Here is a 27150-nt window from a genome sequence, read left to right as displayed (position 1 = left end):
ATAACATTTTTCTTTACCCCCCCCCCCCCCTACCCTTCCTAAAAGTTACGTAACACCCAAATTACCATTTTTTTAGCTTTTCTTTAGCAGCTTCCGAATTAAGCTGGCATTTCTTGACACAGTCACACTGGCAACTCAGCATGAGAGCATTTATAGGCCAAGAACAACAACTGATGATGCGAATTTCCCACTTTTGAGGACATTATAGTATGTACTTGTTACAAAAAAAACTGTGACGTAACGCGTAGTTTGAAACACCCCCTCCCGCCCCTGTAACGCATCGTAAGTTTTTACAAGACCCCCCCCCCCAAATTGCGTTACGTCATACTTGAACGCTCCCCAGATCTAATAATTTAGAAATAGAAATATTTATTCGCTTTTCGCTAAATACTTACATTACATAAAGGAATTTGAAACAGAAATAAAAATAAAAACATTTTTTTTTTAAATCGCGAAGCGTCCCAGCTTCCTAGCTCAGCATAGTGTTGTCAACGCTGCAACCGCTGGCGATATCACGGAATAATTGAACTCTTTATTGCAATTAACCACAAGCCTTTACTTTTTTTGACTGTCTGTCTACCTGTCTTCACGCATAAACCGCTAATTTAGTTAAAATAGGCGAGAAATACCCATGTACGTATATCTTACTAACTATATATGCTGTCGCACTGAATAATGTTGTCTATTGCTGTGTTGTGAATAAATTTATTTCTTTTTTTTCTATTTTAGAAACTGTTTGAAGTCCTGGGCAAAAGCTAAGTATTTTTAAGTGTTCACTGAAAGTGATCTGTTCTTACGAGCAAGAGTTAATGCTAATCTTAATCTCTTTACCCGACTATCCGAGGAAGGGTTTATCTTATCCGTTCCGCGTCGAGATTTTAAATGCTCTCATTAACTGTTTTACCAATTAGTGTCTTTTACATGAACAACTTCGTCAACATTGTATGCATGCTGACTTGTGAATTAGAGAGAGAGAGAGGGAGAGAGAGAAACATTTATTTACACCGGAAAAAATACATAAGTATATAGTATAAAGTGAACCCCACTCAGCATACTGTTACGGCAAGCCGCAACGCTGTTTTTCAGTGGGACCCATTTAAAAACTAAAACATATAAAAACACACACACTATGACGACACGAACGCCAGCGGAACGAAGTTCGCAAAGAAACTTTCAATCCCAAAATCAATTATGGCCCCTACTTTACCTTTTTATATCAAAGGAACCACGGTAAATATGTTTTGTTACTGTCTGTGGTACAAGCGTCATAAATAAGTGATCATGATGAACGTCAGTTTAATGTGATTGTGATATTTAGCTGTAAGATAAAATTTATTAATTATGTAAAAGCTGTCCTCTTGTATAAATGTTGCTGTGCCCAACAGGGTCCATGATGATCACATAATCTCTTTTTAACATCTGTAACCATACCTTGTGGAAAAGCAATAAAATATTGAGTATTGAGTACCTTGTCGCTTTCAGTCGTTATACAATTTCGTATAGCTTTTCAAACATGACGTTAAAGTGACAAGGTGCAAAAAGTGATCGCTTAATTATGACGTTGACTGTACTTAATAATCTGGTTTAATAAAAATCGCGTATAAAGTCATGGCCCGTTTTGTCGTGGTCCCATTGACACTAGGTTTTGGCCGCGCCTTTGCCTGCATGAGCCATTGCCGGCATGGTCACGTCACGTCCTGTACTATGAAAAGCAAAATTGAAACATCATAATAATTAGAGATGTGCCGACTAGTCGCCGACTAGTCGGGAAAGCCGACTATTCGGCCACTTTCGTAGTCGGCGACTAGTCGGCGAATAGTCGGCAAAAAGCGCCGACTATCCGGCTTCTTACTTTGTACGTATATTTCAATAAAATATTTATTTTCATGTAGGTATTGGTACACAGAGGGGGAATTACATTATATAAAAACCTTAAGCTGTTAATTTTTGTAGTATTTACTGTTTTTCCTTGCCCACACGAGAAATAATATTTTGTAATTAGTTATACCTACTTGACTTTACGGGAATCATTGTCTAATTGTTCAAAAAATCCTTACACGAGACTTTCTGTTTGACATCATAATGTCAGCCGAAAGACGTCCACTGCTGGACATAGACCTCCTCCAAGGCTCTCCACTCAGACCGGTCTTGTGCTTTCCGCATTCACCGCGATCCCGCGATCTTAACCGGATCGTCGCTCCATCTTGTTGGAGGCCTACCGACACCTCGTCTCCCGGTCCGCGGACGCCATTCGTGAACCTTCTGACCCTATCGGCCATCAGTTCTGCGAACAATGTGCCCTGCCCACTGCCACTTCAGTTTCGCAATTCTTCGGGCTATGTCGGTAACCTTAGTTTTACTGCGGATATCATCATTTCGGATTCTATCCCGCAGAGAAACCCCGTGCATAGCCCTCTCCATAGCCCACTGAGTGACTTTGAGCTTCCTCATGAGGCCCATCGTTAGCGACCACGTCTCAGATCCGTAAGTCATCACGGCAACACACACTGGTCAAAGACTTTGGACTTCAAACACTGCAATAATTTAGAAGAAAAGACACTGCGAAGCTTCCCGAACGCTGCCCAGCCGAGTTGGATTCGACGAGTGATCTCTTTCTCGAAATTGGATCTACCTATCTGGACCGTTTGTCTCAGGTATACATAGTCGTCAACAACTTCGAGCGCAGAGCCTCCGACTATTCCGGAAGTTGGCACAACATGGACATTAGACATGACTTACGTCTTGTCTATGTTTATTTTCAGGCCAACTCGGTCGGAAACTGCTGAGGTCGGCGAGCATAGCAATGAAGTCCCCCATGGTCTCTCAACCATGACTACAATATCGTCGGCGAATCGAAAGGTGATTAAAGAACTCGCCATTAATGTTGATGCCTTGTCCTTCTCAGTTCAGAATCTTAAAAGCAATCCTCCAGTGCAGCAGTGAACAGTTTCGGAGAGATCACATCTCCTTGTCTGACTCCTCGCTGCAGAGGAATAGGCGTCGTGCTCTAGTCCGGTAGTCGGACGGACATAGAGGCGTTTTCGTACAGTCACTTCAACACTTCGATATACCGGTAGTGAACTTGGCACCGCTGGAGAGCCTTCAGCACAGCCCAAGTCTCGATCGAATCGAAGGCTTTCTCGTAGTTTACAAATGCAAGGCAAAGGGGGAGGTTATACTCTTCGGTCTTCTGTATAACCTGCCGCAACGCATGTATGTGGTCTACGGTGTTATAGCCTTTTCGGATGCCGTTCTTTTTGACATGATTAAATTTTATTTTTTTGTTAGCTCTCACTTTAATGAACAATAATAGTAGGCATTATTTTTACATAATATTTTTTTCACAAAAACATCGCTTTGTTAGATACAAAAGCAAAAATCTAGAAATTATATAATACGAATAAAATAAAATAAACAGGTTCCGTCCGACACGCTTACAGGCGTCGGTTGCGACTTGCGCCCAACTCAGCTGGTTAACAAAGCGTCGCGGAAATCCCCGAAGTTGTGATCGGCTTGGCCGACTAGTCGGCCGATTAGTCGGCTTCTTTACAACCGACTAATCGGCTAGTCGGCTAGTCGGCCAAAGTCATGATCGGCACATCTCTAATAATAATATCTTGTCGTCCCACTGACGCTAATATTATTAACTAGAGTTTACCCGCGGCTTCGCACGCGTAAACTATTCTATATGGTAGTTACAATTGAATTTTCGGAAATTCACAAAATTTCAATGCGAATTCCCAAAATGTATATTGTGATCATTGAGGTTGTGTTAAGAACAACTTTACTATACAAAATTTCATGACTAAGCCCAGCGGTTGAAATTTCAAGATTTTATCCCTATCCCGTGGGAATATCGGAATAAAAGTAACCTATGTGTTATTCTAGACGTCCAGCTACCTACATAACTTATTTCATGACTCTTAAGCCCAACGGTTGTTATCTCGAGATTGTATCCCTATCCCGTGGGAATATCGGGATAAAAAGTAACCTATGTGCTGTTCCAGACGTCCAGCTACCTACATTTTTCATCCAAATGCGTGCAGCCATTTTAGCGTGACGGAGTAACAAACATTCACACACACACACACACACACGCACGCACGCACGCACGCACGCACGCACGCACGCACGCACACACACACACACACACACACACACACACACACATGTGTAATGTGCTTGTCATGTAACCCGTGGTCGGAAAATGAGTCATTGCCCGTACTAATTTTCTTGTCATGAAGCCCAAAGTCGGTAAATGAGTTTGTTACTGCATGGGGTGCTGCAGCGAGCAAGAGCGCAGTCGGCGGTATCGGCAATTTTTGAAAAAATATTAGTTTTTCTTTAACAAATATACAATTTTACTCGCAAATGTGATGAAAAACATTGTATGTCGCACGGGCGGTACTAGAATTACGAACATTCGACTTCGAGCTTCTAATAGACTCTCGTTCGTAATTCCTTATTTACCGCCCTTAAGACACGATGTACTATTACAAGCTTTTATTTAATTTGCCCTGTACGTTTATTTATTTGGGTCAAATCTTGCAAGTTAAATTTGACCCACTTCCAGTAGTCCGATCGACTTGAAATTTGGTAAACTTATGTAAATCTGGTGACAATCTGGTAAGTAGGGACATTTTGGTGGTCCTGCCAGGATCGTCTTCGCAGGTGGTAACTCCTCAATAGTTAATAGTACCGACTTGAAATTTGGTACGGATATGCAGTTTAGATGGCAATGCAAGTACAATCAACAAAAAGTACAGTCAGCGAAAAAAGCTTGTATTAAAAATGAAATTTTTAGCAGAAACTTATTCGAGTTGTGAAATTCCTGCTGCATTTGCACCCGGATAGATTTTGAACTCGTCTTTACACGTAGGTACAGTAAGTAGGTACCCAGTAATTGACTTCCGCAGTAAAACTATTGTTTATGAATTTCCAAAGAGGACAATGACCTCTATTAACATAAAACAAAACATAAAAAGGTTTACGGTAAACGGCCATTGTCGTGAACAGTCGAGTTTGTCATACTTTTCATTTTTATTAGGATTCCATTGTCGTCAGTCAGTCACTGGCGTCTTCGAATCTTAATATATATAAAAGGGGGTAAACGAGCAAGAGGGTCACCTGATGGGAAGCAATCACCGCCGCCCATGGACACCTGCAACACTAGTGGTATCACAGATGCGTTGCCGGCCCTTTGAGAGATTGATAGGCTCGTTGTTTTAAAGATCCCTAAGCTGTACCGCTCCGAAAATACTATCCCAGGAAGCTGGTTCCATATGTATTTGTCATTTGTGAAGAAAAGTTAATAGGTACCAACTCGAAATTTTCAGTGACTATTAGGTACTAAATACGGTCCTACCTATTTGTTTTCAAGTAATAGTAACGCAATTTTTGGAGTGACTGCTGTGGGATATCCGTAGGCATAGCGTAAGAGCTTAGTTAGTGGATCGTCACATCCGGCTCCGGCAATGTTCCGCTAATATAAGCCAGCCTTTAGGAGGTACGAATTCTATTGACACACATGCGTGTCACCGGCGCATAGGAGTAAGAATTTTTGATCTCAAACGTTGTGTTACTGGCACCGGAATGTGTTGCGTATGTGCACGAATACGTGTCACTGGCATAGAAGTGACTGCTGTGGGATATCCGTAGCGTAAGGGCTTACAGTTTAGTGGATCGTTGCCGGAGCCGAACGTGTCAACTGAATTTCATTTATATGAAAACACTAGCGTTTACCCGCGGATTCGCACGCGTAAATTATTTGATACAGCAGTTGAATTGAAATTCGGGGATTTTATTAAACTCTCAAGGGAATTCCCTACAATTACATCGTGGCTTTCAATGACGTTAAATGAAATGCCAAATTTCATGACTCTAAACCCAGCGGTTGTTATTTAGACGTTTTATCCCTATCCCGTGGGAATATCGGGATTAAAAGTAGCCCATGTGTTATTTCAGACGTCCACCTACCTACATACCAAATTTCATTACTCTAACCCCAGCGGTTGTTATTTAAAGATTTTATCCCTTTCCCGTGGGTATATCGGGATAAAAAATATCCTATGTTTTAATCCAGGTTATAACCTAACTTTTTGCCAAATTTCATCCAAATCCGTTCAGCCGCTTCAGCGTGAAGGAGTAACAAACATACTCACTCACAAACTTTCACATTTACAATATTAGTAGGATTTCGTATGCGTTTAGCCTATGGCCGACTTTGTATTTATTTTAAACCCTGACGCCAAAAGAAGGGTGTTAGATAATTATGTAATAATGTATAAGTTAAGATGCCAATGTCTTTCTGTAGTTATCGTAGCTCTCAAGAGCTTAGTTAATTTTGTAAAAGTGGAATGCCCTTGTGGTATGCAGTGCCACGAGAGATAAAGTGAATGATTCTACTCAGCTACATGAAAAACTGATTGCAGAAATGGAGAATGAATGAGTGAATGTCAAAATCCCACTGTCATTACATGACATGTTCTTGTGTGCGTGACCTCAACTCCGGTGGCACTACCTATACAATGTTATTGGAATAAAGGTTGGCATTAAAAAACAACGCCATAATGGATAAGTATTTTTATTTTTTATATTTTATAATAAACCTAAATACAATTTAGTTTCTAAGCATCACATCTTTGTGAGATAAACAAACACTTGAGAAACAATCTTCAGGTCTTTGCATATATAAATAAGATTCATTATAGAATGGCATTTTTAAGATCGAAAAACTAACGTCACTTATAATAAATGCATGAAAATTTATGTTAATTAAAATAACACCAATATTATTATTATTATCTATTTTCATTGCGAAATTTGTCATCACAATGTATACATATTATTTAAATTGGGCCGGTAAGGTACTCGAATTTTTTTTTGAAATAATATTTTTCCTGTGGAAACCCTTTTTTTAAATTATTAAATGGTGACCTTGCAGAACTGTATAGGTTAGGCACTTGTCCCACCGCCGACGATGAGCGAGAAGCGAGTAGAGCGAGTAACTAGAAACGAGTGGGCGAGCAGCGAGAAGCGAGTGTAGTTTTGTCGCTCGGCTCTAAGTGAGTGTTCGCGTGCGACGGGTGATTACTCGCACCACTCGACTCGCTCGTGCGGGGCGGCCGCCAAGCTGACATCGCTGAGCGAGTATTTATAGCTCAGCGAGTTTTATAGCTCTTGTCGCTGCGACAAAAGATGTAAGAGCGAGTTCTCGCCGACAGTGTGAACAGCCAGCGATCAACTTTTTTTTTTTAATTATTTATTTACTCAAATAAAAAACAAAAGAAGTACAGAAATACTTATAACTATAAACCTCTGCCAAACTGCGTAGCAGTTTGTTGGCAGAAAGTGTAGAACTCTCATTCACTATTTTGAATACTTTAACACTGCCGGCTGCGCAGGCGCGGCGCGCCGCGGTCCTTGGTTACATTTTTATTTTTTAACTTGTGGGTAACTATTAATATATGTGTCTCTTTTACTCACACAGGATGTTATATCTTTTGTTCGTTTCTTGAGCGAGAAAATAGTCGATAGCCAATCGTTTCCTCGCTGGCGGTGAGACAACTGCCTTAGGTTTGGTTTGTTTTATAACAATTCTGATCAATCCATTCAGATAAAGAAAGAGTTAAGTATGAAAAACGATAAATTATGACACACATTACCATTATGAAATGCGATAATATGAGAGTCGATATGGACCTACTTACCAATTCGGGTTAATAAAACTTTATAGGTTAGAAATTGTATCGAAATGACAGCTGTCAAATATTAATTCAAGCTTACTGGGAAGAGGGTTTCGAAAGGCGAAATATCGCTAGATGGCGTTAGTATCGAGTTCCGCTTGACGTTATACCTAGTGCCATCCACGAAGACGCGTGATTTTGTCAAAATTAGCCTTTAAAGACATTGTAATAAGAGCCACGGCACGCGTCACCGTGAATGACTCTACCTATACGGTCGTAAGAGATTCGTTCATTACTTTAACCCAGGGTTTCTCAAAGTGGGGTACGCGAACCCCTAGGGGTTCGCTATTCGACGGTAGGGGGTTCGCGACAAGGTATACGTGATGGTGGCTGCAAGACTGGCAAGATGATTAAGATTGGTTTTGGAGTCTTTTTGTATTTTTTAACTCCAAATTTGTTACTTATTTGTTTGTTATTTGTTGTTGTTTGTTTCAGTTTGTATTTTCGTTGGCAAGATGATTCTTACCTATATTTGTTACCTTTTATTGAAATAAATAATATACATTATATTATCATGATGACTGAAATAAAAATAAACTTAGTATCTCCAACAGCCACTTTTATTACTTTCTTTGGGGGGGGTTCGCTGTCGTCTAGAAACTTTAACAGGGGTACGTGGAGTCATAAGTTTGAGAAACCCTGCTTTAACCAATCAGAAACGTGACACAAATATCAAAATTATCAAACGGGCTTCACGATACTACCCCAACTAGCCTGTCAGGTGACATGACGTGATATGACGTGACATGACGTGACATAACGTGACGTGACGGGACAAGACGTGAAGTTATATGTAACTTCATGACGTGACGTGACATGACGTGACGTGACGGGACAAGACGTGAAATTATATGTAACTTCATGACGTGACGTTACATAACGTGACGTGACGGGACAAGACGTGAAGTTATATGTAACGTCATGACGTGACGTGACATGACGTTACATAACGTGACGTGACGTGGCGCAGCCTATCGGCCGCAGCCGCCGCCGCCGCACGCGGAGCGCTTCGGAGCCCTGTACGAGGACGTGGACGCGCCGCCGCTGAGAGGCAAGAACCCTGCAACGACAAACAAAACACATAATTCACGGTACTTAATGTTACACTGTTTCTTTTTGGTGTTGTCGCCCTAAGGGCCAACGGCAAGGTCCTTTTTTAACCCCCCACGCAAAAAGAGGGGCGTTATAAGTTTGACCGCCATGTGTGTCTGTGTGTCCGTATGTGTGTGTCTGTCTGTCTGTGCCACCGTAGCTCTTAAACGGGTGGACCGATTTGAATGCGTTTTTTTCTAATTGAAAGGTTTTCTAGCGATGGTTCTTAATATGTTTTATCAAATCTGTTCAGCCGCTTTTGAGATATTGAACTTTGAAGTGACAAAGTCGGGTATTTTCCAACTTTTTGTTGTTATTTGATTTTAGGAGTATGGTGATATTTTTGTAAAATTTTTTTGAAAGACATTTTCTCCAAACAGCTTGAGTTTGGGCAGCTAAAAAAAAATACGTGTCCGTTATTTTAAACTACTCTATAACATATATCAAAATAATTCAAATCGGAGTCGGACAGTTGGGTACCCTTCCTTGTTAGACCAGTTGCTTCTTAGACCACTTGCCACTCCAACCAGTTGCTACTTAGACCAGCTGCTTCTTGAACCAGTTGCCACTCAAACCAGTTGCTTCTTAGACCAGCTGCTTTTTAGACAAAGTGATACTATAACTCCCAAATCACTTGTAGTTGAGTGGCTTGCCTTACCGTCGTCCGCGGAGCCGAGCCGGTGGCCGGAGGTGGCGGCGCCATACTTCTTCAACATCTCCGCTAGCTCCGCTCTCTTCTTTTCCTCCCGCTGAAACATTCAGTTACAAAGTGATAAGAAATATCAAAAACTAACTGTCCCCGTTGTAATTTTTCCAAATTTTCTTTCATATAAACCTTCTCCCGACTCTAGCCATTCTCCAATTTTGCGCTTAGCAAAATATTCTACGATTAATCCATACTAATATTATAAATGCGACAGTGTGTGTATGTTTGTCAGCATAGGCGTATACAGAGGGGGGCCGGGTGGGCCGTGCCCACCCCAGTATGGTCTAGCGCCAACAGTATGGGCTACCGATTCGAAATTCAATACACCGATATCTTCACACAAAAATCCGAACCAGGCCCCCCCTGAAATACAACCCTGGATACGCCAATGTTTGTCAGTCTTTATATATCTAATATAGAAAGATTTTAGATATTTCAATTTTCGATATTCAGACACGTGCCCTTCGCAAGTTTGCATACCTCTCTGGCCAGCTCGGCAGCCCTCTCGGACTCCGCCAGCAGCCTCCGCTGCTGCGCCTCGCGGGCCCGCCGGATCTCCTCTTCACGGGCCAACACGCGGTCCGGGTCTGCCAACCAACCACAACACGTTACACTCTGACCAGCGAAAGCATTCCATGAGAAACCGCGGCAAATTGAAAACACCGGGCATGTGCGAGTCGGACTCGCGCACCGAGGGTTCCCTACACATTTGTAGGTATGTAAACGGGAATCGTGTCTTGAAGATATTACTCGCTTTTTCCGAGTGTTTTAAAACATTCAGTGTATGCAGAGCCCTACTCTTAAGCTAAATGTACGCAGTGTGGGGTCATATTATATATTTTTTTTTTTTTATTCGACTGGATGGCAAACAAGCAAGTGGGTCTCCTGATGGTAAGAGATCACCACCGCCCATAGACACCTGCAACACCGGGGGATTGCAGATGCGTTGCCAACCTAGAGGCCTAAGATGGGATACCTCAAGTGCCAGTAATTTCACCGGCTCTCTTACTCTCTGAGTTTTTCGAAATTCATGTGCGGAATAACATTTGATATTTACCACGAGCTTTGCGGTGAAGGAAAACATCGTGAGGAAACCTGTACAAGCCTGCGAAGCAATTCAATGGTGCGTGTGAAGTTCCCCATCCGCACTGGGCCCTCTTGTTCTGAGAGGAGGCCTGTGCCCAGCAGTGGGACGTATATAGGCTGGGATGGTGAATGCCCATCTTCCAACCCATCTTTTCTTCTACCATCCTCTTTGTCTCTTTCCAGCAGCACCAAGCCACTCTGTAGTTTGTAATGCCCGTCTATTTTCCTGGTATCCCTTGCATCTCTAGCACCTAATACCCACCCTTGTGGTAGGCAGCGTCCTCACGCGCCCGCTGCCACGCCCGGAACGCCTCCAGCGGCTGGAAGTACCCCCACAGGATCAGCGCCGTCAGGGACGCGCCCACCAGCCGCCAGCCGTACTCCACGAAGAATGATGTCACTGGAACAGGGGGTAGTTTAATAAGGCTGCGTTCAAACCAGAGATGTGCAAGGAACGTGTTTTTATGAACCAATAGACTATTAAGTACTAGAACTATATTAAATAAATATCACGGGACAATTCACACCATTTGACCTAGTCCCAAAGTAAGCTTCGCAAAGCTTGTGTTATGGGTACTAAGCAACGGATAAATATAATTATATAGATACATATTTAAATACATATTAAACACCCAAGACCCGAGAACAAACATTCGTATTTTTCATACAAATATCTGCTCCGACACGGGAATCAAACCCGGGACCTCAAGCTTCGTAGTCAGGTTCTCTAACCACTAGGCCATCTGGTCGTCGTGGTTCATAGTTTTATAGTTTACAAATTATCTATTTATTTATGTAGTCTTATGTAGTTAATGGTGTGTAGTATGTCTTTAAGTATAACGGTCCGAGGGTTGCCGACGGTGCTGGCTGGAAATCAGCGCTGGGGTGTTTTTAACGCTTCAGCATTATGCTGAGCCAGTGTCCGATTCACAACCGCAATGACACATACCTTTGTTGTTTTTTTTTTTTGTACCTAATAATATTGTTGTCTTGTGTTGTGAATAAATGTATTTTCTTTCTTTCATATTTTAGACTATCACAGCCATTACTAATTTTACGAGTATGAATTAAATTCGGGTTTTGTTCCGTGTACCTTGATTTTAGTAAGGTCCGACCGAGATCTCGGTCTCGGTCTCGGTTTCGACAAATCTCGGCCAAAAATCGGGCCGAGATCTCGGTCTCGGTCTCGGCCCAAAACAGCCGAGATTCTCGGCCGCGACCGAGACTCCGCGGCGGCACTGAATTTAAATATTGGCGCGGGGTTTACCGCGGTGTCCGCGGTGGTACGAGCTTTCTTTGGGATTTTGATTGGTCGCCCCGCCCAGGTTCGCGCGTATGGTACCTACTTGCTTACTGACACCCGCTAACAAGAGTAACAAGTGACACCTCGTTCATTTCTTTTCGATAACGATTGATATTGTTAATACTGTAGTTTGATTTACGTGATAATTAAGTTTGTTTGTAGGACCCGGTGGAACGTTTAATTAAACCAAAATAAAACATTTTTTTTTCATTCATAACGCGTATTTTTAGGGTTCCGTAGTCAACTAGGAATCCTTATAGTTTCGCCATGTCTGTCCGTCTGTCTGTCCGCGGCTAAGCTCAGAGACCGTTAGTTACTAGAAAGCTGTAATTGGCATGAATATACATATCAGTCACGCTGACAGTGGTTAAATAAAATAATATTTTTAAGGGTACCCCATCCCATAGACGTAAAGTGGGTGGTGTTTTTTTTTCTCGACTAATCCTAGTGTGGGGTATCGTTAGATAGATCTTTTAAAGCCATTGAGGGGGTCGCTAGGACGATTTTTCGATTCAGTGATCTTTTTGCGAAATATTCAACTTGAAAATCGAGCCTAAGGTATAAAATATACCTAAACTTGGAAGATTCCGTACACAATACAAAATTCTTAGAAAAATATTACTTGATATTTTCGTAATGGCTGCGGAACCTTATCTTGGGCGTGTCCAACACGCTCTTGGCCGGTTTTTTTTAGATAATAAAATGATAATATAGTAAAAAGCACTTATTTTTTGTGTCTCGGTCTCGGTCTCGGTCTCGGCCGACAATATATTTTTTTCTCGGTCTCGGTCTCGGTCGGACCTTAGATTTTAGAGAAGCTCTATTAGAAATGCAAAGGATATCAGCCCAAGGTATAAAATATACCTAAACTTGGAATATTCCGTACAAAATACGAAATCCTTAGAAAAAAATTACTTAATTTTTTCGTAATGACTACGGAACTCCATTTCGGGCGTGTCCGACACGCTCTTGGCGGGTTTTTCGTATTATCACGAACACAATCAGGTTTAACTATATTTAGCACCGGTGACCACATACTTGACAATTTACTTCTCGATTAAAGCCACATTAAAGCCAACGGTGCAAACCGTGTTCTCGATGGCGCATGCAACTGCCGAAATATTAAGCTTTGGTAAAATCACAGTGTAAGAAAATGTACAGTGGACCATGAGCGTACGCAGGGGGGGGCAGGGAGGGCAGCTGCCCCCCTGGAAATTGTATGTTCTACAATATACTACAAATTGAAATTCAAATCATTTATTCAGTAAAGAGGCCGCAATGGGCACTTTACACGTCATTTTTTAAACTACCAGCGCTTTCGGAAAGACCATCATTGCCAAGAAGAATGCGCCGCAAGAAACTTGTCAGAAAGTCATTTTTTCAACAAAAAATAATTACAAATAAAATACTTAAAAACTACAGTATACAAATAAAAAAAAATACAAAAATAATAATATTAATAATAATAATACAGGGATGTATGGGGTCCCTTAGATACCTACAAAACTAAACACTAACTATTATCTACGTTCAGTGGTAGTGTAGACTGCTTCCACCGTCATAAATTTTAAAAAATAATAATAATTTAATTCTGAAATTCATTTCAGGCCAAGTAACCTAAGCTAAGTAAGCTTTTGGATTCCGAAGGCAAGCTCACGTCTGCCGCCCCCAAAGTATGATACAATATATTATGCAATATAAACTACGATATATTATGCCCCGTTTACCTATGAAACAGGATACCTTGCGGGTGTTTGCCCAACACACTACATGTACCTTGTGTTTCATAATGCATATGTGTAATACATATGTTAACATAATAAACCTTTTCTTACAGAGAAACTCAATTGTGTTTTGATTTACGGTGTCGTCCAAATCACTTCTAAAAATATCTTATATACATGATGTGGATGTACTCCATAAATAAATAAATAAATGCCCAAAGGTCTGCCTCGCTAGTCTCTGGACTTACCAATGATGTATGTGGTATAGACAAACTGGAAATATCTTGAGTCCTGCACAATCTCGGTTATTCCCTGGTCTGCCATTCTGCTGCTGAAATAAAAGAACATCATGCTATAAAGGGCACTTTTCTACTGATTACAGTTCTCACGCCTAAATGTCAAGGAAAAACATTTGTAAATTAAATAACAGCTACATTTTTAATGTAAGTAATTGTCTAATATTGTACCAAAACGAAAACTGCCTAACTTTTTAAAGCACTCTTAAGATCATTTAGTTCCATTTTTCAAATAAACAAGAAGCGATTTCGGTCAAAAAGATAGCCAATTTTTGATACGTACATACCTCAATTCTCAAACCACTGTGTTTGCAAAATGTCTATCAAATTAAACAAATTATACAGATGGATGCTAAAAAGTCATACTCTACTCTAATAATAACGAAGATTAGCTATCACAAATGCACTTCCGTTTGTAATATAATAAATATTGCGAAATAATTAGTTCCACTATTTAACACGGTTGTTTTACGGATTTCAGAGTGATAACCACAAACTTCGGTAATTCAAAGCACTGTATTTCTTATTGTATTTAAATTAATGACTACTTACATAAATTTACTGTCGATTTCTAGAATATTTATTCACAATAAGCGATAGGTAAATAGATTTTTTTTTTCTTGATCAAATCGAGTGAATGACGTGACCAGTGTTGCCATGCCGTCTCGCAAACAAATATGTCACTAGAGTCGAGCTTGAAAATCACTAGATTCGGATTCGGGTTTTTTTATTTGCTAAAAGAAAAATCGCTAGAAATCACTAAAAGCTACTCCATACATTCAAACAATGACTTAAATATTTAATTGACATTGTGATATTTAAAGAGTGATATAATGTATTTTTTTAATCTATATATATATATATATTATTTAATATTTTCAATACATTTATTTATAAACAAACAAATAAGATATACAATAATTAACAGAAATAAATAAGAAAAGAACTAAAACTAACTTACTCTAATCCTAAAAATCTATATTTACAAATATCACCCAATTAATCTATATGACGGTAGTAGTAGTTATATATATATATACAGTATATTATAGTACGGCATCAACTTAGAGCAACGCGGGCTTCCTATCGGAAGGGAGTAGCCTTAGCGGTAGATTATTAAAACAGTTCTGGCGTTTTTTGCGGGGGGAAATGTGCAAAAAAGTGCAGTTCCGCACACTTACATGCAAAAACAAAACTGCCAACTGACTGTAATGACGACGTAAACACATAAATAATCCAACAATACACTAATAATTCGTGTACAGATGACTCAAAACTCACACATTGACGTGTTGTTCATCGGCGAGAAGTCGGATTTATCGCTTGACCGATACGAAATTTGTACGGGAGAGCGGACTCGATGTTGGTAAATGAATCCGACAATAATATTGTGATAAAATGTACGACTTTTTTGTTAAGTCATTAAATAGCAATAAAACGATAACAATTTACTTTAAGTATGTGAAATGTACCTAATGTAACACCATCTTTTTGCAAGCTTGATGTTCCAGATTTCTTTTTGCAGCAGAAAACTGAACAATTCGACATTTTTAGCACTGCAACGTTCACTCGATTCGGTTTAATAAAGTCTAGTTTGAAATCCGAGCGCACCTTGTTATATAAAATTCGTATGCCCAGTTGAGCTTGTACTTTGACAGAGAGGAACGCGGCGAAAGGCCGCGTTGCTCTAAGGGCATCAATTACAATATTATATTATGTTGTTCCGTAACATTTAAATATATAATGACTGATCCACACGTTTGACAAACCTTGTCAAGCCGGCGGGCTCAGTGATATATTAGAGGGAAAACAATGTATTTTCTTCTCACTCTAGCGTAATCCATTATAAATGAACTAATTATTTTATTCTTAAATCCTTTGATTTTTTAGTTTTATATAAAATAAAAATATATATATTTTAAACAAAGTTCGGAAAAATTATGACACTTAAATTTTTATTTAAAGTGCGTTAATTGGCTCTTTTTAATGATTTATGACAATTATGACTTAAAGTTACCCTGACCGCTCTACTCATTTACATTTATTTATATTTCAATTGAGTAATGTGTAAATAACAAAATATTTGACATTAGGAGCTGTCTGCTAGTTTAGTTTGCTTAGTAAAAAAATCCAAATTTAGTATTATTCTGAAAATTATTAATAGATATCAGATGTAATAAAGTGCTTATATACATATATATTATTTTCGATATGAACATAAAGAAAGATTAAAATTGTAAATTTATCATTCACTATAACTTTTTGCGACTGCCATCTATTGTAGCTTAAAATAACAAATAGGTAAAAAACCCATCAAGTAGCAAAATGTCAATATCAGACGATGTTGCTTGCTACATGCATTTCCTGCGCTTGAGGTATCCATTAACAGAGTTTTGCTGCCCGCTACTATGAATTCGGAAAATTATTCGAAAACCTTCAATTTTCACTAAAAGGCACTAAATTTCTAGCGACCTAAGATTTCAGAAAATCGCTGTACAGTTCTAAAAATCACTAGATCTAGCGAAAAATTACTAAAGTGGCAACACTGGCGTGACCTCTTGGCTGGCTTGTCACAGTGACACTGTCGCGTCGCTGTCATGTCAGTCTAGTTAATGACGTTTTTACTGAGTCCAAATCACACGTTTACAGCTATATTCAAATTAAATTCGTCAATATCAATAAAAACATGTCTTGAATGACTTTCAACTTATCATAACAATCTATTAATGTAAAAAAAAAGTTGAAAAAGACAACTTCAGTTAATTTTCAAAAACAATTTCTTTTTAACATCAATTTGTACCAGCACTACATGCAGTGCACATCCGTTACACAGTACGATTCGGACCAGATTTTCCCAAACACCAATCACGACACGGCTCATCATGTTTAATTTTCAGAAACGATTCGAATTTGATTGGTTAAAATCGTTAAAATAGTGTAAAAGAAAAGACTATCAAATCAAAGTCAACCATCGGCAAGTTTCAAAAGCACAAGCAAGGAAAAAACTGTCAACAAACGAAATCAAACAAACACAACCAAGGAAATTGTGAACTTATACTTAAAGTTACTTTAAATTAAAATTAACAAATCGGTTTACAATCATTGGAATACCTAGATTGTAGGATTTTAGCTTTCGACAAGTAGATTAGATACCATAGTTTACTGCCGTAGCATGTGGGACTCCGGCGTAAAAGTGAAAGAAGAGGCATGGGAGGGTGTGAGTGCGGCGGCCGAGAGGGAGGGGCTGTACGCGGACCACGAGGTCAAGCAGGAGTTATTGGTGGGCCCCGAGGTGCTGCAACCACAAGATGTCGCTTTTAGATTAGGACGTGAGCAACTAAGCACTTTATCGTGTTTCTATTCATCTAGTTATCATTCTTTAAACTGTTAATTGCCTCGTGAGTTTCTTGTCTTGATTTGCGCCATGCAGCGTTTGAAGGTAGAAGGTCCAATGTGGAGTTGTGCATAGGGTTGCCAATTTGCCATAACTTCTAGGAATCAATTCGGGAAGACTCGTAAATAACCTATGCAACGCTGCACGCTGATAGAGATAATATGTGGCTTTCAAATCATAAGTACCTAGCGAGAGACATGCAATGTGTTTTCTAAAAATATCCCCCTGACCTCAACTCAAACCTTTGAGTATTTCCAATTTGGGAAATTTATATATTTTTTTTCATACTTAAGCAGTATTTTTAATAGGGTGCAAATGCTTGTTTTGTTTGGTCCATTTTCATTTGTGCCAAAAATACCGTATCCAAGGAAGAAAAAGTTTTTTGAAGCAGATATTTTTTGTTAAAATCATATCTAATTTAGTTTACAACATCTGATTGGTATTGTGTAAGTAATCAAATTTGTAATTTGTTTGTTTCAGCAAAATTTGAGGTGACTGTTGTGAAAGAAGAGTTGAGTGATGAAGAACTGGCTGGTACGGGCAACGGTGCTAACAGTGAAGAAAGCTATTCTGATGAGAGATGCCAATTTGCCAAGGATGGTAATGGTAAAGAACAGCTCTTGTTTAGGCCTTGTGCTGTCCATCTAGAACGAATACTATTGGATAAGGAACAACATTCTGGCAAGAATGCAGCTACACTCAAAACAAAGTACCCCAAATTAAAAGAAAATGATGCTCATATTGCCAACTCTGAAAAATGTATGAAATACTGAGCAAAAAATTAACATCTGCAGTAAGAAAGGAACATTCATATGTGACTTTTGTGGCTTATCGTTCATGCTCAGAATGAAAATAGTAAGTCATCTACGATCATGTTCTAGAAAAGCTTTAAAGCTACACAAACTAACCGTACCACTCTCTTGTAAAATATGCAACAAGAAGTTTAAAGCAAGGTCTAATTTAACCTTACATGAACAAATTCACTCCGGAATGAAGCCGTACAACTGTGAAATTTGCGGTAAACAGTACTTCCAAAGTTCACATTTGTATAGACACAAACGAACTCATGCTTCTCGGCCTCGTAAAGTAGAAACATATACCTGTGACACTTGTAGCAAGAAATACAGGACAAAGTATGACTTGGTGATCCATATGCGAGTGCACACTGGTCAAATGCCTTACGTTTGTCAGTGTTGCGGTAAGCGATTCAACAAGAAGTCCACATTGATCAACCATGAAATGATTCATGGAGAGAAAAGACCTTATGCCTGTGGAGTTTGCAACAAAAGGTTTGCAGTGAAGTGGAATTTGACTAAACACCAACGGGGACATACGAATGAGACTCCGTACTCCTGTGATGTTTGTGATAAGAGGTTTATGCATAGTTACTCTCTGACCAAGCATAAGCGGAGCTGGAAACATACTTTGAAGAGTGAACTACAAGCTGGTGGCAGTTTAAAGAAAGGTGGTTTGAAAGCTAGGAATAAATAAATGTTGATTATCAAAACAAAATTGTGTTGTAGAAGAAAAGAAAGCTATATGAATGTTCATGAATACATTGTATTGTTTGTTTTTGATTTCTCCTTCAATTTAACCTTCAAAATAGCTTTTTGAATTTTTTAAAGAAAGTTATGGAAAGTTGATAGAAATCCACTCAAATCTACTACACGCTACTCAAAAAAAAACTCTTAACGTACCGAAAATCGATGCGTAATTTACCCACGTTTGGAAGTTTTCAAAAACCTGGATCGTTTTTTAAGCGGAGTCTGCACTTTGCTGAATATATTAACGTAGCAGATAAATTGTGCTTCAAATTGGTGCCCCGCTGCTGGAAACATGACCACTGATTCGTGAGTTATAGAACAATTAATTTTGAATATAAATTGTAACCGCCGAAAGTTCTTGCACTACCTTAACTTGGAGAACGCTCACTTATACCTGCCAGCCAATAAGCGCAGAGACAAGTGCAAGGTCGCTGACAATTATAAATGTGTCAGTTGAGAGTGCGCTAAGTGATTCACAGTTTTCGCACGACCATAAGGAGTCTGAGTGGCGCAGTTCGTCATAGTGGAGACATCATTCATAAGTACCGGGTTCAAATCCTATGCCATGATCTTTTCTTTTTTTTTTTTTTTTTTTTTTTTTAATTGTTTCTTTGATATTGTGCTAATTGTCAAATAAAATGGCACGTGCGGAATAGCACCTAAAGTAAAAAAATGCCATAGATGTTCCCATGAAGTATCAAACAAGGAATACATGAAATGTTCTATATGAATCTTTTTACCACCTTGATTGTACTAATGTCGGTGTGAAGATTCTACCTAATGTCAAAAAATAGTAAGGAAATCTGGAAATGTAGACGCTGCCTGGATGGAGCGACGTCAGGTTACGCATCGTCTTCTACTTGGAACGTAATCAAGATTTAGTACAACGGGGGAATGAGAAGGAACAAGATAACTCGAATTCGGAATATAGGAATAATGTTACTATAAGAAAATAAAGAAGAACCCGATTACTATCTCACCTAAGCTGAACACTATGTCACCTAAAAATTCTTCTTTTGATTCTCCAACCTTGACGGATCGTGATGAACATTCTGCTATTTGTGCAAATTCTACTATGAACGATAGCACCTTTCAGTCAAATAATGAACCCGGCCCATCTAAAATGCCGTCTAAAGAAAATGCCACCATAAATATACCTGCAATACAAAAATCTTTCCTTGCAACTGAACAATCAGACTCGGAATTAGACTCAGATTCAGACGCAGACATTTCTACACTCCTCGATGCGACCTCGCGTAGTCTGCCTAATATCACTGCCCATGTAGACGACGTCGAAGAATTAAATAACCAAATCGCCGCCTTATCAACTCATCTAGCTACTGCGCACACTGAGATTGACCGACTTAACAGAGAGGTGACAGAGCTTAGAAAACAAATCGTTGAAAAGACTAAATTACTGGATACATGCAAAAAACTCCTCATTGGTAGCAATACTAGTTCTACAAAAGCTCCTACAAAAAATGTCTTAGCAAAGAATCTCACTTCCACGTCAACTAAAAAACCACTAACAGGGAAAACTAAACGAAAAAATCCAAGATCAACGTTTAAGCAAGAGCGCTCTGGACCTGGGAAATAGTGAATCATCGCAAGGGGAAAGAGAGGCAAGGCCCTCATCGTCGCCAAACATCGAGACCATACCACCCTTCAACGACAACGCCAAACTACCCGAAAAACCTAAAATATGCTTATTAAATACTAACAAACACAATAAAACGTTGTAAGTATTTCAGACCATCTTCTGGGCTCAGATTATGAAATATGCCATTATCTCACCCCGGGAATTGGACTCAAATACCTTTTAAATAATCTAGAAAGTAAGTTGACTAATTTTAGTATGAATGATTATTGTGTCATCTTTATAGGCGAGCGTGATTTTGAAAAAACACAAAACTACAAAAGTTTGGTATTGTACATAAGAAAAACACTACAAAAAATAACACACACCAACATAATCATATGTGTTCCGACCTTCAATTGTGGGAACTACAGTAACATGTATAATTGGAGAATAGAAACTTTCAATGAACTCTTATATGCAGATATGTTGAACTACAAGTATGCGTATGCGCTTGATAGCAACCTTAACTTGACCTATAGTAGTAAAATGTTCTCAACAATGACTGGACGCTTAAATAATTATGGTATGAGGACGGTGATCCATGACTTAAGTAAAATTCTAACAAAAATAAGAGAAGAAAATGCTGGAAAATCATTTGATGAAAATTCTTTGCTTTTTCGTCAACAAAACTGCCGAACCACAAGTGTGTAAAAACCATAACCTGAAGATAATGCATCAGAATATTGCCGGGGCATTAAACAAAATTGACCGACTCCAAATTGCTCTAAATGAACAATGTGAGAATAATAACCAAATCGATGTACTCTGTCTTAGTGAAACTTTCATCCAAAAAGGTTCCGAAAAAATGCTAAAAATACGCGATTACAAAATGGCGGCTAACTTCTCTAGGGACCATCAAAAACGCGGTGGTACCTGTATATTAATAATAAAAAAACTATTAAACATAGATATAAACTTAACAAAAGAATTAGCGTGCAATAATACTTTCGAATGTTGTGGGACTTTCTTGCTTACGACCAACGTAATCATTATTTGCGTATACAGAATACCTGGTAGTAATTTAGAAATATTTTTAGTAAAGTTAGATACATTATTAAATAATCTAGTGGAAAAATATAAAAATAAGAAAATAGTAATTTGCGGAGACTGGAATGTATGTAGACTTTTTAAAACAAAGTAAACACTCTGAACAGCTGTTAGATGTTTTAAAAAATTATAACATAGGTATACATATTACCTCTCCGACTAGACAACGTTCCTGTATAGACCAGATAGCTAGCAATATTAGAGAGGTTCATTCGCAGGTACCTACATTGGGTCTCTCAGACCATGAAACCGCCCAAATAATAACCTTCAAAGCACGTGTAGATAGAACTTTAAGACGTTGGCAGGAATATAAAAGAGACTACAGCAAGGAAAACATCGGTAAATTTAAAGAGTGCCTAGCGGCGCTTACCTTTTCCGATGTTTATGAACAGCAGTCCCTAAATAAAGCATTTGATTTATTTCATGACACTCTGTTGCTGTTCTACAACCTTTGTTTTCCTATAATACGAGTTAAAATGTGTACTATGACTAAAAAAATTAGATGGTTAACCAAGGGCATAAAAAAATCATCTGCGATGAAAAGACAATTATATTTTAATTGCATAAAGAATAGAACAAATAAAGAATTAAATAAACTTAAATACAAAAAATATTCCCGATTATTAAAAAGATGCATATTAAGATCACAGCAATTAAATAATAATAGATATATAGAACATAGTAAAAATAAGTGTAAGGCTACCTGGAACACCATTAATGATAACATAACTGAAACTTCTAAACATAATATTAACTCCATAGTTTATGATAACAAATTATTTTCCAAACCTGATGAAATATGCCAAGCACTTAATAGTTACTTTATAGACATAATTAATAAAAACAAAGACACTGACACTAATGCAAACTCCAGAGCCTATACAAAGCTACCTTTTAATCAAAATAGTATTTTTCTATCACCCACAGATAGTCAAGAAGTACTTAAAACAATTTTTAAGTCTGAATAGCAGTAATGCAGTAGGATATGACGGTTTAAATACGAAAATGCTTAAGATTTGTGCTGGGAATATTAGTAAACCATTAAGTTATCTGATAAATCTCTCGTTTTCGGAAGGTTCTTTCCCAGAAAAACTGAAAATTTCGGTAGTTAAACCAATTTTCAAAAAAGGTGACCCTACCAATCCTGATAATTATAGGCCTATTACACTCATTCCTGTTATTAGCAAGATATTTGAAAAGATCATGCACAACAGAATGGACAATTTTATTACAAAAAATAACATTCTGGTAACGGAACAGTATGGATTCCGCAAAAATTGCTCAACATCTTTGGCTTGCTTTGACCTCGTCAAGTATATTACTGAATGTGTGGATAAAAAAATTTCAACAGCAACACTGTTTCTTGACATGTCGAAGGCATTCGATTGCGTAAATCACAGGGTGCTGTTAAACAAAATAGAGCGTTACGGTATCCGTGGCAAAGCAAGTGATTGGTTGGCAAGCTATCTCAGTTATAGGGTTCAGTGTGTTGAAATCTCAGAAACGGACGGTAGCCAAAAACTTCCTGTAGTTAAGACTTACACGTCAGAATATAGGCACAACCCCAATGGCGTTCCCCAGGGAAGCATACTTGGTCCGCTTCTCTTTTTGTTGTATGTCAATGACCTCCCGAGCGTCACCAATGATAAATATGTTCTTTTCGCCGATGATACCACAGTAATTGTGAGGGCTGACCCTGGGATTTCTCTTGCGAACAAAGTCAAATCAACGCTATCGGAATTATTAAAATGGCTTTCTAATAATGATTTGAAGGTAAATTTAGCCAAGACCAAAATAGTCCAATTCCAAACGCATAATGCTGGGGCGGCTCCGCTAAGTGTTACATTCATGAACGAAAAGATCGAAAGTGTCAATAAGACTTGTTTCCTTGGTATAAAAATTGATAATTTATTAAACTGGAAGGAACACATAAAATTTGTCTGTGACAAGATTAACCGCTTTGTGTTTGCATTGAAACGGCTGAGACAAATTGTCTCACAGAAGGCAGCTGTCACCGCATACTATGGGTATATCTTCTCGACTCTTAACTATGGCCTAATAATATGGGGTAACTCGACTGATGTCGAGAAGGCATTTAAAGCGCAAAAGAAGTGCATTCGGGCCATTTGTAATGCACGGGTCAGGGACAGCTGCAAACCTCTCTTCAAGTCATTACGGATATTGCCTCTAACCTGTATGTATATCAGGGATATATGCATGTTCGTTAAGAGAAACCCTCTGCTATTTAGAATGCAGGCACAGATCGCAAACCGACCAGTTAGGCACAAAATTAAACACAAACTTGTCACTCCGCTTTGTCGCCTTGCTTACAGCAGAAAAAATGTATATTCAATGTGCATACGGATTTTTAACAAGCTGCCATCGCAATTCAAAGAAATGAATGCTTCTAAATTTAAGAAAAGGATCACGGACTGGTTATTACAAAATTGTTTTTATACGCTGAACGAATATTTTATGTATAATGAAGAAGGTTAATTATTGTTACACTTATAACTTGACTTCTCATTTTTTATTATTATTATTTTTTTTCTCTTTGTTTTAATATTTTAATTATTGCACGAATTTTATTGTTGTTAAATTAATTGCTATTACTGATTGACATTTAATTATATTTTCGGGTTTTAAGTTTAATATATAATTTGACATGTAATTTTGTTAGGATAATCCATATGCTTATAATAATAATAATAATAATAATAATAGTACAGTTTCAGCAATTAGATATAAGCATGCTGTCTAAATGTTTACATGCTTAGGCTAAAGCAGAATGTATTGGACATCATTTTTTTAATTTACCACCTTTCATTGTAAAAGACTACATTCTGGTAAACAAATAAATGATTTATGATTTATGATTTATGATTTATAAAATACTGATTTTTAGTGATAAATAAAAGATTGATACTGTTTGATGTAACATCAAGCGTTACTACCATTGTCTCAAACAGCTTTGACGCCAGAAAAAAAAACGAAACGCCAAACTAACGTCACTTTCTTGTTATAAGAGGACGCGCCGCTTTTTTTCGGTCACGTATTTATGAAGAAAGTTTAGTTGTTTTACTTATGAAAAGTGCAGTGGGTAATGGCGGCGAAGTATTACATCTACGCGCGCGGGAGATGGTGCGAGGTGGATACACGGAACGGGCGCGTGGAGGGTTTTAAGGAACGCGCGCGCTTTCTGTTCTTCAGGGGAGGCAAGCTAGAGTTGGCGAGTACTGCGAAGGTCCTGCGGGGGCTGAGGGCTCTGTCTGGTGGTAACCCGGGCCCTGTGCGCGACGGGCCGCCCCTGCCGCGGCGGAAACGACGGCATCGCAGGAGGTAATGTTTGCACTTTTTTGACTGTCTACGCGGCAAAGTTTGTTGTACCGTTTGGGATTCTTGACCAGTTACTTTGAGTATGAAAAGGCTTCTATTGTTTGGATTAAGATTGTAAAACGCGAATTTATTTTTGTTACAATTTTTTACTTAAAAAGGAATGTTTTAGTTAAAAAAATATTTTATCACTTTTCCAAGCTTTTGGTTGGTGTATGTATAGCAAAAAGGGTCACAATACAATACAATGACTTTATCGTACACCAGAGGCAGAAACAGCAAGCACTTTCAGGGTGTAGAATTTTTTGTTTTTGATGTTTTGTTGACAATACATTTTTTAGCAACGGAATCTCGTAGAATGCATCAAAATAAGTGTCCAAATAACTTTTGTAATGTACAAACTGAAACATGGATTCACAGAAAAAAACCCAGAAAAAAAAACAAAATAAAAAAATACAAAGTCTCCAAAAACCAATCATGAAATAACTTTTCTCTAAAAGCAATAATTACAGTTATATTGTGGTCCACCACTTCACCTTTTTCAATGTACCTTTTGTATAAAGCGAGACTTAGAAAAAAAACAATGTTTTTTTTAAACATGTCTTAGGTTAGTTGTGATGTGACCGGGTGCAAAGTGCCTAAAGAATGCAGAACAGGAGCTTGTTGACTGTACTTTTTTTTTTCTCTTTTTTTTGAGGCTTTGAACACCAGGTGATCATGTCAGCCTCATGGGTGCTCGCTCATTTTCCTTACGCAAGAAATTGGTAAATGCAAATGTCTTTGTCAGATGTTGGCTCTGAGAGGCAACAATTGACCCGGCCTTGAGTGTACTTACACAAATTCTATTTATTTCACATTTAGGGGCTGTTTCACCATCCATTGATTAGTGTTAAATGACGATTAAATCTGATGCCGTCTCTACTTGTTTTGTTTGAATAGACGGAGACGGCATCACATTTAACCGTCACTTAACACTAATCAATGGATGGTGAAACAGCCCCTTAGCACAATAAAAACTGAGTTTGAGTTTTGAGTTTCTTTTTGAACAATATCTTTACTTCATTTGCAAGTCATTAGCCAAGTTATGGACTAAAATATTGTATGTTATGGTAATGTGGGATGTATGTATGTCAAGTAAAAAATTTAGGCAACAAGGAATTGAGTTGTTACGACACCATGCAACTGCTTCCCACACTTAAATTTTTTTGCCGGTAAGTGCAAGTTTCCTTATAATATTTTATTTACGTTCTGGACACATCCCAACAAACAAATTCTTACACATGATGAGAGTTAAACCGTCACCTCTGTGTGAGAGTTGCCGGAAGGTAGATGACTTGTCCCATTTGTTGTTGGAATGTGCTCGGAACTCAGACTTGAGGAGAAGGGTACTTGGGGGTTTGGGCCCCATGCACAATGGCCGTGTCAATCGTTGGCTCTCAGAGCCAACATCTGACAAAGCCATTTGCATTTACCAATTTTTTTAATTTTAATTTAATTTGTCCCTTGCGTAGGAAACATGAGCGAGCACCCATGAGACTGACATGATCACCTGAAGTGTTCAAGCCTCAAAAAAAAGAGAGAAAAAAATTTCACCGTAAAGCATGATATAAATTTTAAATGTAATTTCACACAAAATCTAAAAACCCAGAGGTGCTAGCTCAGGTTTGAATCCCTAACCCTCTGCTTTAGAGGCTAAACTTCTAGGCTACTGTGGTAGCCTAGAAGTAGCTTATATTTAACAATTGAATTTCCGGGATTTAACAAAATTCCCTTGAGAATTCCAAAAATCTATACCCATCATGATCTTCATTGAGGTTGTGTTAAGAACAACTGTCCAAAATTTCAAAACTCAAAACCCAGCAGTTGAAATTTCTAGATGTTATCCCTGTCCTGTGAAAATATCGGGATAAAAATTAGCCTGTGTTATTCCAAAGTTCCAGCTACGTACATGCCAAATTTATTGACTATAAGCCCAGCGGTTGTTATTTCGAGATTTTATCCCCAACCTATGGGAAAATTGAGATAAAAAGTATTCTATGTTTTAATCCAGATTATAAACTACTTGCCAAATTTCATCAAAATCCACCTAGCTATTTCAGCCTGAAGAAGTAACAAACATACTCACTCACACACAAACTTTCACATTTATAATATTAGTAAGATTAGTAAGATTAGTAGGATAAGTAGGATAAATAGGATTAGTAGGATAAAAATAAATACTTAACAGAGCCTTTTATTCAA

At 38.4% G+C, this 27150-nt stretch overlaps 2 protein-coding genes across 9 annotated transcripts in view; one reads left to right on the top strand and one right to left on the bottom strand.

Moving 5' to 3' along the window:
• Positions 1-8323: 8323 nt before the first annotated feature.
• The window catches only part of LOC141442949 (uncharacterized), a 42169-nt gene continuing 23342 nt past the window's right edge, over positions 8324-27150 (bottom strand). For 4 of the 8 annotated variants that reach the window (XM_074108150.1, XM_074108154.1, XM_074108155.1 and 1 more), the window contains exons 3-6: positions 10892-11029; positions 10024-10130; positions 9496-9586; positions 8324-8805 (exon numbers count right to left, since the gene is read on the bottom strand). In XM_074108150.1, coding sequence (XP_073964251.1) covers positions 8717-8805; positions 9496-9586; positions 10024-10130; positions 10892-11029 — 425 coding nt within the window. In that variant the 3' untranslated portion in view covers positions 8324-8716. Of the gene's footprint in view, positions 8806-9495; positions 9587-10023; positions 10131-10891; positions 11030-13904; positions 13988-14239; positions 14435-14504; positions 14623-27150 lie in introns of those variants that run through there. The other 4 variants (XM_074108149.1, XM_074108152.1, XM_074108151.1 and 1 more) reach the window with 4 other exon arrangements.
• Positions 16892-18918, top strand: LOC141442887 (uncharacterized). The gene is made up of 2 exons (XM_074108040.1): positions 16892-17281; positions 17827-18918. Exons 1-2 carry the CDS (start codon positions 17125-17127, stop codon positions 18117-18119), a joined length of 450 nt encoding a protein of 149 aa, XP_073964141.1. The 5' UTR covers positions 16892-17124; the 3' UTR covers positions 18120-18918.

The sequence above is a fragment of the Choristoneura fumiferana genome, chromosome 26, assembly GCF_025370935.1.
Source record: "Choristoneura fumiferana chromosome 26, NRCan_CFum_1, whole genome shotgun sequence".
Lineage (NCBI taxonomy): Eukaryota > Metazoa > Arthropoda > Insecta > Lepidoptera > Tortricidae > Choristoneura > Choristoneura fumiferana.
This window is presented reverse-complemented; position numbering and strand designations above follow the sequence as displayed.

Bases quoted from the DNA above. Each gene is read 5' to 3' on its own strand.
- LOC141442887 (XM_074108040.1), top strand. From the start codon at position 17,125: ATGTGGGACTCCGGCGTAAAAGTGAAAGAAGAGGCATGGGAGGGTGTG. The intron at 17,282-17,826 runs GTGAGCAACTAA...TGTTTGTTTCAG, and splicing joins TGTCGCTTTTAGATTAGGAC to CAAAATTTGAGGTGACTGTT.